Source organism: Nannobrachium achirus (assembly GCF_963921795.1).
Source record: "Nannobrachium achirus genome assembly, chromosome: 6".
NCBI lineage: Eukaryota > Metazoa > Chordata > Actinopteri > Myctophiformes > Myctophidae > Nannobrachium > Nannobrachium achirus.
This window is the reverse complement of record NC_137815.1, coordinates 24,507,887-24,522,405: the sequence shown is the minus strand read 5'-3', so window position 1 is coordinate 24,522,405 and position 14,519 is coordinate 24,507,887. Positions and strand designations below refer to the sequence as shown.

At 45.8% G+C, this 14,519-nt stretch overlaps 2 protein-coding genes across 3 annotated transcripts; one reads left to right on the top strand and one right to left on the bottom strand.

The window, feature by feature from the left end:
- Positions 1-1,700: 1,700 nt before the first annotated feature.
- LOC308286928 (transmembrane and coiled-coil domain-containing protein 4-like) lies at positions 1,701-3,930 on the bottom strand (the record flags this gene model as incomplete). The annotated part of the gene is made up of 2 exons (XM_080728050.1): positions 1,701-1,835; positions 2,188-3,930. The coding sequence occupies 2 exons, from the start codon at positions 3,928-3,930 to the stop codon at positions 1,701-1,703; spliced, it is 1,878 nt and encodes a 625-aa protein (XP_080584176.1).
- Positions 3,931-5,455: 1,525 nt separating this feature from the next.
- On the top strand, positions 5,456-13,553 carry LOC308286568 (tripartite motif-containing protein 16-like). 2 transcript variants are annotated; one of them, XM_080727643.1, is made up of 7 exons: positions 5,456-5,752; positions 9,490-9,894; positions 10,019-10,114; positions 10,643-10,876; positions 11,981-12,131; positions 12,619-12,708; positions 12,797-13,553. In XM_080727643.1, the coding sequence occupies exons 2-7, from the start codon at positions 9,616-9,618 to the stop codon at positions 13,378-13,380; spliced, it is 1,434 nt and encodes a 477-aa protein (XP_080583769.1). In that variant the 5' UTR covers positions 5,456-5,752; positions 9,490-9,615; the 3' UTR covers positions 13,381-13,553. The 2 variants fall into 2 exon arrangements, with proteins under 2 accessions (XP_080583769.1, XP_080583768.1); XM_080727642.1 differs by having other exon boundaries at positions 12,589-12,708.
- Positions 13,554-14,519: the final 966 nt, after the last annotated feature.

Here is a 14,519-nt window from a genome sequence, read left to right as displayed (position 1 = left end):
AGTCATCAGATGGACAACACATGGGCTGGATGGAACAACCAAACCGGAATCAGTTTTAACCCAAAACAATTCCCCGCGCTCAAGGACAACATTTTAGGGCCTACCCAAGAAAACCCTTGATTCATATAGTTTTGCTTATTGAAGCGTTGAAAGCCGCTTCCAAGGAGTGGCTTTGTGTGTCCCGTACATGTCCATATGGTCATTCCAGTCCAGAATGAACAGGCTTTGTCTGTCCCGTACATGTCCCGTGCATGCAGAATTGAGGATTGGTCAAGCTTCACATGACAATTTGGCCCTCCAGATAAAATCATTCAGAATTCAGAATTCATGAAAATATAGAACTAAAGCACTAAAGCATAGATCTAGAACACAGCTGAATGTATAGATCTAGTAATGATCTTTTTTCATTTCATGTATTTATTTTGAGGTATTAAAAAGGTCTTAAAAAGACAGTAGGCCTACATTATCTTTACTTTATAGATTTCCAGATCCAATCTTATCTACTCATGTCTTTGTCATCACTTCCAATTGTGCCTCTTTATCCTGGGTCCATGAGTTGCCTCCCCTAAAAATGCATTTTATGTTTATAAAAAAGCTGGAGAGCTCACAATGCGACTGCGTAGCAAGTTGTAGGTCTTAGGTCGGCTATTCTTGAGCTGTGTAAGGAGGAACCAACTGCTCGGCTTTGTCCATTTGTCCAGAGAAAAGCGTTGCCCAGAGTCACATTGGCCAAGCTTTGCTTGACGTTTAATGAGACTAGACTGTACTCTGTCGAGCTGCCAACATCCCCCTAAACATTTTTCGGTCTAAAATACGTCTAATATACGTCTAGATTTGAATGTTTTTTAGACGTCTAAGCTTAGACTAGACGTTGATTATACGTCTAATAGGCGTCTATATATAGACAGTCTATATTTTAGACGTCTAATAGACCGCGTATATATATAGCTGTTATAATAACGTCTAAAAAACCTTCAAATCTATACCTCTATTAGACCGATGTCTAATAGACGACTATTGCTCAGTGGGATGCGTCTTGTGCACTCATAGCCAAATATGGCCTACCTGATCGCCAGCAGAGCGTGCAAGTAGAGTGATCGGTGCTGTCTGTACAGTATGTGGCTGACAGTGAGTATGTTTGACAGTAAGTCTGATGACACTTGTTGGTTGGTGGTGACGTCACAGAGAACGCTGCTCCCTCATTGGCCAAGGGCCCTGCCTTTGTACTGTCAGCCTCATACAGACAGCACCCTTTGTACTGACAGCCACATACAGTACATACAGACAGCACAGATCACATTACTTGCGTGCTCTGCTGGCGCAAGTAATGAACTCATGAATAGGATTTGTTTTTGAGCGGTGCTAACTGCTCCCAAGTCTGACTTTGTATGTATGAGTGTCCATATGAGCACGGAACACCATGTATGGAGATAACCGGGAGGCTCTCTCCATTCTGAGATGTCGCCACTCCGAAATTGACTTCTTATTGTCGGAGTGGCGACACTCCCATAGGGGTTAGGTTTAGGGTTAGAGATAAGGTTAGTGTCGGAATGGAGACATGTCGGAGTGGAGAGATGCACTCAGATAACCAACATCACAGACAGAAGGGCCCACACAAGGAGATATGCACGTGTGTCGTGTTTGATTCAGTACATCCCTCTTCAAGGCTGATTCTGGTTATAACTGAAACGTAAAGAAAATCACAGAACCTCAGGTAACCTCCGGAAGGTTCTGAGTTTATCTTTCGTAGTTGAAAAGAGAAAGCCATGAGCTGGTGGTGGTGGTCTCTTCTTCTGCACCACCGGATGCTTCCCTTTCAGCTGACTCATCTGCATCTTTCAGAGAGTCATTCAGCAGGTCAGAAACATCAGGGATATGACGATCCTGTCCGTTGCTCACTCCCTCTGCCTCCAGCACCTCTCTCTGTTCTCTGTCACCGTGTGTGCCTGTCTCACCCATTCCTACGTGTGTGCCTGTCTCACCCATTCCTATGTGTGTGCCAGTCTCACCCATTCCTACGTGTGTGCCAGTCTCACCCATTGCTATGTGTGTGCCTGTCTCACCCATTCCTATGCGTGTGCCTGTCTCACCCATTCCTATGCGTGTGCCAGTCTCACCCATTCTTATGTGTGTGCCTGTCTCACCCATTCCTATGTGTGTGCCAGAGTAAGTCTCAAACATTCCTACTGAGCTACATTCAACAGATGATTGCTTCTCGGTGACAGTTTGCTCCTCGGGGCATTCATCATCAGGGATGTGGACTTCTTTCCCCTCTGTTGACATTACTGTCTGAGGAAGAAGACCCTCTGTTATCGTCACCGCCAGCGGAAGACCACCGGAGATGGAAGAAGAATCCCCCGGGACCCCTCCTCCTCCTCTGGTGGGCATCCCCACCAGAGCCAAGATGGCGTCCATGTGGCGCACATAGTCCAAGTGTCCTTTCACCACGGAGGACAGATCCACGTTGACCACGCACTTTCCTTCGTCCACGTCGACCGGCTGCAGCCCGGCGACCGACATCCGCTGTGCCGAGCCGCGGTACAGGAACCCCAGGAGCCAGTCGGCGCCGCAGTAGCCGTTCACCATCCTGCCCGCCACCACTCTGGACATCCTCTCCCAGGCCTTCTTGGAGCCCTCGACGGGGGCGCCCAGCAGGACCACGTCCTCCACTATGCCCGCGCCGCCTTGCCCGTCGTTGGCAAGCTCCTGCAGGCAGAAGTAGATGACCCTGGCTCCCAGGCTAAAGCCCACCAGGCTGACGGGGCGCCGGCCCTGGCGCCGGCTCCCCCGGAGGACGTGGGCCAGGTGCTTCCCCGCCTCGGCCGAGCGGGCCAGGCAGACGGACCAGGGGTTGTCGATGATGCCGGCCGCCGCCAGCAGGGAGGCGGGCCACGCCAGCGCCGCCAGCACGCCCGCCAGCACGGTGTACTTGAGCGCCTCCTGGAGCGCCATGCTGGCCAGGCCGTCCAGCAGGGAGCGCAGGGCCGCGCCCAGGTCCCGCAGGAAGCGCGACTCCCACACCAGGCAGTAGCGCTCGCCGCAGCCCTCCCCCAGGCTGCTCCACGGGGCCTGGAAGGAGTCGTGTCCGCTGCAGAGCCAGCCGGTCACCGCTATGGTGAGGTGAAGGTGCTTCCCAGAAGAACAACTCAGGGGCAGGATCTCAAACTCCTCTATGGCTCCCACGCGGTTGTTCATCTTGTAGCCAGTCAGCCCGGCGCCCGCCGCCCCGAACAGGGAGGCCATGGTGGCGACGCCGGCGGCCGAGCCCATGGCGGCGGCGGTGGCGGCCCCTCCCGCGCCCGCCCCCAGCACGGCGGCCGCCCCCGCCGCCACCATGGGCGCCGCCAGCCCGCCCGTCACTCCGATGACGGTGCCGCCCGTCACGGCGGCGAGGCCCACGAGGAGGTAGCGCCGGAAGCGACGTCCTCTCTCCTTCTTCAACCTCCGGGACGACTCCTCCTCGTTCTCCTGCTCTTCCTCCCCCCCGCTGAGGAGCCTCTCCACCAGCGTGTCCTCCAACTCCTCCAGACACCGGGGAGACACCCCTAGCAGACGGCAGACGTGTCGGATCAGGACCCTGGCTCTGGCGTCGTACCGGCCGTCCCGGACGGAGAAAGACGCCAGGTCCTGTACGATGGGCGCACCCCCTCCAGCAGCCAGCAGCGGCTCGGCCTGGAGGATGGAGGGGAAGGCGTCGGAGCCTTCGGAACCCTTGGAGCCCTCGGAGCCCTCAGAGCCCAGGCCCGACAGGAAGGCCCCCATGACGGCCATGACGGAGCCGTCCAGGCCCAGCCAGCTCACCACCAGCCCCTCCAAATGGCGCTCTCGGAACACTCTATCTTCAGGCCCGCCGAACAGGCGAGCCAAGGAAACGGCGCACATGGCGGCGTAGGCGAAGCGCCCCGCTTCCGACAGCTGTCTGCCGAACATCGTGGTTATCTGGCTGCCGGGCTGCGATGCCGTCGACCCCCCTCCTCCTCCTCCTCCTCCTCCTTCCGGGTCTTCTGGAGTGACGTTTCTTCTTTCTGTGTTTGTCTCTTCTTCATCCATGTTGTCGTTGGTTTGTCGCTTCTTCTGCACAGTGTGAACGATGTTTGCAACTTCGTCATGACGCGAAGTCCTCTGCTGCTGCTAAGGAACAGAGCTGTGCTCGAGGCTGTAAACCGAATGTTTACTGATGCCTCGGTTTTTATATTCTGATGTAGGGCGTTGCCTCTTGCCAAAAAGAACCGATCTGTTTGTATAAACGTCATGGCCACGTCACCTGTGATGTTACACGTGTGACGTCATGCGTGTCGTCACACAATACTCATATATCTAGGACCGCTGTGGGCTGTGATAACACTTTTTGTGTACTTTTTGTATAATTGCGCTTGATCATACTATGTTTGGGTCACACAAAAGGATCAAAAGTAGCAGATCCACAAGTTTGATCCACAACCTTGGCAAGCTCGTAGATCTGTGGTTTTTGCTGTTTTTGAATTTGAATCCTGAAAAGTAACAGTTTTGGACATAATGATGTTTCCACCCGACAGAGACGATATTTACTCACTTATTTTATCCAGAAATATTGACAATAGGCAATTAACATTTTAATCATGCATTACTATGGGATGAATTGTGAGTTTGCAGATCTGCTTTTTTCTCCACTAATGGAAATATTTTGGCCGTTACGCAACCTCACACCTATGTCGAGCCGCCAATGATCCGTCCGGTATGCCATGGGCCTATCAGAGGCACCCTGGGGACATGCGTAAATCATATCAGCAGCATTTTTTTAATTAATCAAAAACTAAACAAAAATCACACCCAGTGTGATGTGAGCGGTTAATTGTGGGCTCACTTTAGCGAGCACATGCACTATAGTTGTCCTCAGGACTTTTTTTGGCACCTTGGTTCCAAACTTGTTCAGCTTTACACAGTGACAGTGTATTTTCTTATTACAAATGTTTATACTTTTCAAAGTTTTCATTGAGTTCAATTGACCTTTTCTGTAAACCCAAAAGTCCATTGAGTTATTGGTGCCATGACATCTTCATTAGTCCCTCCCTGTCACACATGTGCATGCTGTACGTGTCTGCGTGTGTGGTACAGCACCGCCCTCTACTGGTACAGAGGAGTATTTGTGGTTGTACAGCTTTAATGTGCAGGAAGGAGGAACACGTCATTTTCTGGTGATATGAAAAGGAAACCAATTTCCTGGATTTTATCAAGATAGTAAGATATGATCAACAGTCTCATCACCAAACAACCCACTGCACCAGCATGGCTGCTTGCTGCTACTTTTGGGCTTGTTTTCATAGACCTGGCCGCTTGTTTCTCTCTCGATCGACGCATCTGGCAACACACCGGTTAGGAGTTCAGAGGAAACGAAAAGGAGTTCAGAGGAAACGAAACTTAAAGTGATAGTGTTTGTTCATCTGAGTTCCAGAAGATCTGCATACAGTCAGACAGGGCCAGGGGGACAGAGAGAGAGAGAGAGAGAGGTGATCATCATCAGACAGAGTAATTGATCAGTCAGTCAGTGAAATGGCGCTGGTCGTGGACCAGGATCACTTGTGTTGTTCTCTGTGCGTGGAGGTGTTGAAGGAGCCTGTGACTCTGCCCTGCGGTCATACTTACTGCTTTGGCTGCATCCAAAGAGCCTGGGACCAGGAGGCCGAGGAGAAGAGGCTGTCCAGCTGTCCTCAATGCAGAGAGACCTTCTGTCCACGACCTGCTCTGAGGGGTTACCAACCACCTGCTGGCTGAGGTAGAGAGATGAATGAATATACTGTTTACTAGCTAAACATGATGAATAATACGTAACATACATGACTAGACTGTTTACTACTAGCTAAACTATATGAATAATACACAACATACATGACTAGTCTGTTTACTACTAGCTAAACTATATGATTAATACTAGCCTTACATTAAGTCGGTCCTGTAGAAGTTTCTGCATTGATGACGTATAGGCTACTATACGTCATCAATGCAGAAACTTCTACAGGAGCGACTTAATAATGTAAGGCTAGATTAATACATAACATACATGACTAGTCTGTTTACTACTAGCTAAACTAGATGAACTAGACCAGGTCAACCTGGTTGTGCCAGACCCCGGTTCTGCCAACCCCCTGTCTGTCATCATCATTTATGACATCATGCCTTTTGTAGGCATGTCATCATCATGTCATCATCATATATACCCTTTATATAGAAAACCCGGACAGACCGACATTTGCTTATGTAGGCCTACCCATTTCATGGGTCTGGCAATAATACATAACAACATGACTTGACTGCTTAGTACTACAGTAGAGTAGGTAAACAAGGAGAGATGAATAATAAATAACATTGATCACTGGTATGATGCAGGATATCTGGCCACTAGGGGCAGGACTATAACAGGGGGACATCTGGGCACCTCGATGTAAAATTTGCTATTTTGTACAAAATGTAAAATAATAATAAGTGTTGTAAGTGCTGTTACAAGCTAAAAACTATAAAAATACTAAAATTGCTAAAATACAATAATTAATGTTCATAAATTCATAAAGCATAAATAATCTCCAAAGTTCATGGTATAAATACATATTTGGGTTCATAATAGATTTCATGTAAGGTTAAAAATGTACAATATTAAGATGTGGTTAAAACATTATGGGATGGAAGAAGGACCTGTCAATTGGCAGCACACTGGGGCCTCTTTGATGTAGGCATGATTGCATGTCATGAGACACAGGTGTTACAAAACAGACAGACCAGACCTGCTCTGCCTAGAGCACAAGCTGAGCTCTGCGTCCTATAGGCTCTATGCATATACGCCATTTTGTTCTACTTCCGGGTGTCTTTCGACTTCCTTCACAGGTGTTACCGATGATACTAATGAAGGGTCTGTTCCATTCTGGTCAAACAGAGTCAGGGTGCTGATATTGTGCATGTTGGCTCACTGGAAACACTCTGCTACACCAGTGGGTCTCAAAGTGTTCTTGAGTGGGTTCCAAATGTCCCCATACAGGTGTGTAACTCTGAGAGTGTACAAATGGAAGCAAATGGACCCGCAAGGGTCCATTTGATTCCATTTGTTGATTCCATTTGTACAGAGTTATGGGGGTCCTTGAAATTAAAGAACCACTGTACAATAAATCAAACAGAGCCTTAATTAGTATCATCAGTAACACCTGTGAAGGAAGTCGAAAGACACCCGGAAGTAAAACAAAATGGCGTATATGCATAGAGCCTATTGCTGTTAGTGTGATGCACCTCTAAAGTTTATTTTAAGTCATAAAAGACGTCTAAAAGCCAAAGAAAGACGGTGAAATAAAGACTAAAGGACTGTATTCAACTCAAGAAGAAGAACCTCCGTTCACAATAGCGGCCACCGAGGTATTTCATATGTTTAGATTTGTCTTTCATGTGGACGCTGTTTATTGGACACTGCGCATCGCGCATTTCTTCTGTATTTTCATTTCATGTACTGTAGTATGTTTGTGATTGCTGTACAAGTTATTGATTGATTGTTTATTTGTGTGAACCTAGTTCTCACGGCATGTTTGGAGGAGAAGAGAGGAGGAGAAATAAAACTGCCCGTTTTCATAAAGAACCGACGCCGACCTGTGTTTGTTGTGAAGGGAGCTACAATTGTCTTAAGTAATGTAAAGTAGGCATACATGATGTGAACATGCACAGTGCATCATCGGACTTCAACGTATTGTTTATGCCCATAAAGGACTGGATATACAGGTTTCGTTGCATTTCCTTTTGTTAAAAGGTGTGGCAGTAGTCATTGCTATATAGAGTGTTTGTTAAGTAACAGTTTTAAATAGCTCTATATTGTCATAGTAATCATTGCTATAGACTACTAGAGTGTTTGTTCAGTATGATTCATTCTTTGATAACATTATATGATCCTGTCTCTATAATTTCTCAGTGTCTTTTCATCATGAACCTACAATGTAGGCATTTTATCCAGAGTGACTTTAAAACAAGGCATAAACACATACTGTACAGTGCATATGAATGCAGACTAGAGGGACAGTGTACCGTAGTGCCTCAGTAAACCAGGATCACAGGTGAACCAGAAGCTTAGCAGACTAAGTACATAGTGAAAGGTCAAGTTTATTAAGTATTGACGGTTCAAGTAGTTAGATATCTGAAAACACCCATTAACATGAATCCGAAATACACTGATGATCGTGCTGTCAAACAATTAAACTATATCGAATCTATGAACAGGTTGTGGGGGTCCCTGCTTAATCTCTCTCTCTCAACTAAGGGGTCTTTGGCCTAAAAACGTTGAAGACCCCTGACCTAGAGGGTCATAATTAGTGTGGTTGCTATTGTATTCCGTTCCGTCCGATAATCTTTTGCCAGCAAAGTGAACCTGTGTTTTGTAAACTTTTTGAGTGATGTTATCCGGGTTGTAAGGCTGGATATCATGGACTCTGTAATGTCCAATCAGACACGATTGGTCATGCTTCACTTAACATCACAATATATAATTTGTTGTTAACCTTTTTCTGATCTCTGAAGATAATGTCTTCAGAATCAGAATCACAATGTGCCATATAAATAGTAAGACGGAATTCGTTTCCCAGTGGACTCCTCATGACTCGCATCACTGCAACCACACTTGCAATTTCTCCAGAAATGCATCTTTGTAGTTCCAGTTGGTTTTGTTGTCATCAGTGAGTCAGCTCTTCCTCCATCTTTGTAGTTCCCAATGGTTTTGTTGTCATCAGTCAGCTCTTCTACCTCCTCTGTTTACTTTACACACACCAACAGGCTAAGGAACAGCTTCTCTTTCCCACACAGGCCATCAGACTCAGCAGGAAACAGTGACTGTTCAACAACAACCCTCAGTACTTTTAACTTTCACTGATATCTGTGCCCTGCTTTTATTGTTTTATTGAGAGGTTTTAGGTTGTTGCTTTTTATTGTTGTGGAGCTTCTGAGGCGTCCCACACACATATGCGTGAAACATCTTCTCCGTATCGTCTGAGAATGGCCACTGGGGGCGCCGTACTAATGCATTGTCAATGGAAGGTTGTTTGTTTTTTTGTCGTTGCCGTGTCTCTAGCTCAACCACAGGCTGTCTTTTGGCCAAGAGACAAGGCAACGACAAAACACCAAACAACCTTCCATTGACAATGCATTAGTACGGCGCTCCCAGTGGCCATTCTCAGACGATACGGAGAAGATGTTTCACGCATATGTGTGAGTCCAGCCTGAGCAAGAGCATGTGAGCGGAGCAGGTGAAAATGCTGCAGGTGTTGTTTGGGCGTGCTCAAACATGTGGTGTGTTTCCCCAACCGGAGTGGCTTAGAGTGGCAGGCTCCGAAGCAGCTCTGACCCATTTTAAAACCTCCATTCAAAATCTCACCACTCCACTCCACTCCACTCACATGCTCTGTTTCGAGTGTATGTTTTTCACATGTCCCTAACCAGTGCCTCTAAGTGACAATAAAATGATTCTGAATCTGATTCTGAATCCACTTGCAGGTTGTGGACAAACTGAAGACTCCAGGCGTTCATCAGTCTTCTGTCTCTGCCGCTCCACTTGACTATCCCGGTCCTGAGGACATAGCCTGTGACCTCTGCCCCGGAAGCAGACGCCACAAAGCCCTGATGTCCTGTCTGGGCTGTCAGGTGTCTTACTGTGACGCTCACCTGCAGGCTCACCGCAATGTCACAGCATGGAAGAACCACAAGCTGGTCCCGCCCACAGCCACACCCATAACCACGCCCACGGCCCCCCGCCCGCACCACAACATGTGCTCCAGTCACAACAAGCCCATGGAGGTGTTCTGTCGCACAGAGCAGCAGTGTATCTGCCTCCTGTGTGCCATGGATGAACACAAGGGCCATGACACCGTGTCAGCGGCCGCAGAGAGGAGCCACAGACAGGTACTTCACCCAAAAAATACTTTGTTTCTGTCCATTAATCAGCCCATGGAGACTTGCATTCATGGATGTTTTTTGTTTTTAGTTTTTACCAAACAACGTCCAACGTTGCGTTTTCTTCTTGCAGAAACAGTTGGGGACGAGTCAGCAAAACCTCCATCACAAGATCCAGGAGAGAAAGAAGGAAGTGAAAGAGCTGAGACAGCTGATGGAGACCTTGAAGGTCTGTTCCCAGGGAGCGTAGCCTTATTTAGACGTTCGCTAGTCCCACATCCTATTAGTCCGACGCTGGTGAATGCTAACCTGGTGAAATGCTAACCTGCCGATGCTGGTGAATGCTAACCTGGTGAATGTTAACCTGGTGAATGCTACTATGCCTAAACCTAAACCTGACCTCAGTAAAACTACGCCTAACCCTAATAACCCTTAATTGGACTAATGGGATGTCGAAATATCAAGATTTCCCTGTTCCGATCAGACTAGATCCTAGTTCCTGATATTATTTATTTATTTACTGTGACTACACACTAGTTCTGATATTTATTATTTATTTATTTAATGCTGCCCCCAATAATGTCGTTGATTGATTGATCGATTGATTGAAGACTTTATTGTCAGTTTGCATAGGAAAAGGTACAGTTTCATGACAGTAAGGTTTACTAGATAAACACCACAAGAAAGCTTTTGGGCTTGTTTCAGTTGGGGTCCTTTTTTGTGCACTTGTGTGTGTGTGCGTGCGTGTCTCAATCAGAGCTCTGCAGAAGCAGCCGTGGAGGACAGTGAGCAGATGTTCTCAGAGATGAAGGCGTGCGTGGACAGGAGACACGTCCAGGTTAAAGACACGATCAGACAGCAGGAGAAGACAGCTGTGTCCCAGGTCCAAGACGTCCTGAGACATCTGGAGGAGCACCTGGCACAGCTGGAGAGGACACACGCTGAGCTGGACCAGCTGTCCAACACTGATGACAACGTCCATTTCATTCAGGTTCTGTCCCACACTGATGACATCATGCATTTCAGGTTTGGGTTTAACCACTTTAAACCCGAATGCATTGGCTATTGGAAAATAAAAGTTCTACAAGCTCACAACATGTGCCATGTGACGCGTTGTGAGCTTGTAGATCTTCTTTTTTCCAAATTAGTTAATTTTATTAAGCGTCCCGCTAGCCAAGCTTGGCCAATGGAACCCTGGCGTACAACAAACTTTGGCCCTGGACATTTTTGAACACGTTTTCCCCTCGGTTTTCAACCAGACAACAAACTTTGAAGCAGGACATTGTAACCGTGCTTCAGTTTACTTAAAGTTGTACCATGTAACTTTTTTTATAAAACAAATCTTAAAATTGTCCTAACTGTTAAATCGCTAAAGTTTTAGAACACCCACTCCGTGAATTTCAGCCTGTAAAGCCTTCTCTATATATGTAAACTGCGATCCTTGCCGGGGACCGGATCTCGCGCCAAAATTGCGTCATCACACTACCGGCCAATCACAGCGAGGGTTATACAACTGCCGGCCAATCACAGCGCATCTTGAAGTGGGGTCGCTATGGCAGCCATATTTGTTGTCGCCCGTTTGTACCATCCCTTCTCTAGGTAATTTCGCCTACCAGGCAGGGTGAAGGAGTCCGTATCTCTGGAATTACTGAACGCACAGGAACAAGGGACCCCTCAAAAGATAGATCTCAGCGAGGTGGAGGCAGACGCGGGGGTCTGAAGGTACGAAAAACGGCCGAAAGACGCGGACGCGACCGCGGTTTGCTATAGGGCTAATGACCACTAGTTGGGCATCTTACACAGTATAGCTTTAAGCCTGGACTTTTTTCTTACACGTTTTCCTATTGGTTTTTGACCGGACAAAGCCAGATGTTGGAGCACAAAAATGTTAGTTTCTGAAGAAACCCAAACCTTGTATGGTTTGTACAAAATATTTTATTATTTTATATTTATATTAATTTAATATATATTAATTTAATGACCCTTGGTTTAAAAAGGTTTGGGAAGCCCTGACATAATGAATATTGATGCTTTTATTAGTAATGATATATGTATATGAATAATAATAATAATAATAATAATGTGTCCTCTCCAGAGTGTCCAGTGTGCGTCCAGCTCCAGTGCTCCTCCAGTCTTACCCAGTGATGTTGAGTCCACTCTGACCTCCTTCACTCAGCTGAGAGAAGACATGTCTGCTCTGAGAGACAAACTGGACCTGGTCCTCAACACACCCTGGACACACACAGGTTACACGCACACACACACACACACACACACACACACACACACACACACACACACGCACACACACGCACACCCTAGACTGGACACACTTTTGAAATGTTTGACACATGAACAGAAGTACAAGGATGCCTCGTACAAAGGCCATAAACACTGACAGTGTAGTCAGACAATCAGAAATTCAAGTACTGATGAGATATCTTCAGTAGTTTCTTCGTTGATTAGAAATGTATGTTCCAAAATAATCCTACATAATAGTGCAGTGAAACGGCTATCCAAGTCTCACTTTCATCACATAAATGAACAAGTGGATCATATATCTAAATGATCTAAATCTACTGTATATCTATGTCTGTCTATCTTTCCTATTGCTCACTCTGGTGCCTCCCACATTGACAAGGTGCTCTAGGTCATTCTTCAGTGTGATGTATTCTTCTTATGACTTCTTTATTGTGTCTCCAGATTCTCCAGCTGATGTTTCACAACCAGAAGATTCTCCAGCTGATGTTTCACAACCAGAAGATTCTCCAGCTGATGTTTCACACCCAGCAGAGCCTCAGACAAGAGAGGAACTCTTACAATGTGAGTCCATGTTCAGGATGAGTATTATCTGACCAACTCTCAGAAACATTTTAATTCATGAATGATATTTTGTCATGTGTTCTCACAGATTCCTGTCCACTCTCATTGGATGCAAACACAATACGAGACCTCTTCCTATCAGAAGAGAACAGGATGGTGATCAGAGGGAAAATCCCCCAAGAGTACCCTGATCATCCAAAGAGATTTACGTGTTACCCTCAGGTGTTGTGTAGAGAGAGTCTGACTGGACATTGTTACTGGGAAGTAGAATGGAATACTGATGCATGGGTTTATATAGCAGTCTCATATGAAGACATCAACAGACGGGAGCGTTTTCAGTCAAGCTTTGGATTCAATTCAAAGTCCTGGTGTTTAAGATGCATAGGTGACGACTGCTGGTTCACACACAACAGCATCGATACTAAAGTGACCAAGCCCACTTGTTCCAGGTCATCTGGTGTCATTAATAATCGTTATGATTACTATGATTCCGCCAATGTTGGGGTGTACCTGGACCACAAGGCAGGTACTCTGTCCGTCTACAGTGTTTGTGACAACACACTGTCCCACCTCCATACAGTTCACACAACCTTCACACAACCTCTTTATGCAGGGATAGGGCTTCATGGTCCCCGTGAAGGATATCATGCAAAGATGTGTAAGATATGGTAGACATGCAACTGATCCTCATATTCAGTTGAAAACCTTGCCAATGTTCCAGGGAAAGAGAAGCTCATAGCATATAGGCACTACTTGTTGGATAAATTGGTAGATTGATAATCCTTTTAGCAGACCTTGTATTGTACTGTAGTGTACTGCCCTGTACCTGACTGTCTCTGCGAACTGTTAATAAAGTATTCAATCAATCAAAAGATGCTAGTTCTTCTTTGTTCGTTTATCTCCACATAATATAAAAACAATAAAAGAAAGAAAGATACCAAATTGGCAAACATCTAAAAGCTCATATTATTACTGCCTTGCGCTACACAGCGTTGTGAGCTTGTAGATTAGCTATTTTCACAATTTTTGCCTCTTAATATTTGGCCAATTTGGTATTAAAGGACAACTTAGTTTTTTTTACAACAAGGGTTCATAATTTTATTTTCTAATAGTCATTAGAGAAAAGATGAGTTACATTTTTTCATTTAGGCCTACTGCTTTCTATCGTTTTAGTGATTTTCCATTTTTGCATGTATGCCACCAGATTGGGGGCATGGATGCAAGTGGCTAAATATGTACGTATTTTTTGCCACAATAAGCCCATTCCCAAGATGCACCGAAATCTTTGATGGGCAGATGTGACTTATGGGGACTGGTGTAAATAGTAACAAAGAAATTGCCTGCTTATTGTGTCTAAAAACCTATATTTAGCCACTTGTATGCATGCCCCCAACCACTGAAATTAAAATACTAAAATCGCTAAAACAATAGAAAGCAGTAAATGAAAACATTTTAGCACTCTTCTTTTCTCTAAGTAGGCCTACAATCTAAAATATGAACCATTGTAAAACAAAAAAAAAGTTGGCCTTTATAGAGGTCCTAAAAGTCATTCAATTGTAACTAAGATTCTAATGATGAGAGAGTTGTTATTTTTCAACTATCTTGATAATATCCATAAAGATGATTTCCTTAACATATTAGCAGAAAAGCACTTGTCCTCCTTCCTGCACTTTGTACCAGGAGAGGGCGGTGTTGTACCAAAGAGCCACAGCATGCAGTTGTGTGCATAACAGTGACAGACAATGATGTCACAAATAATTCAAGGTGGTCTTGTTGCATCCTCTGTACACAAGTTGTACGTTGTACCAGCA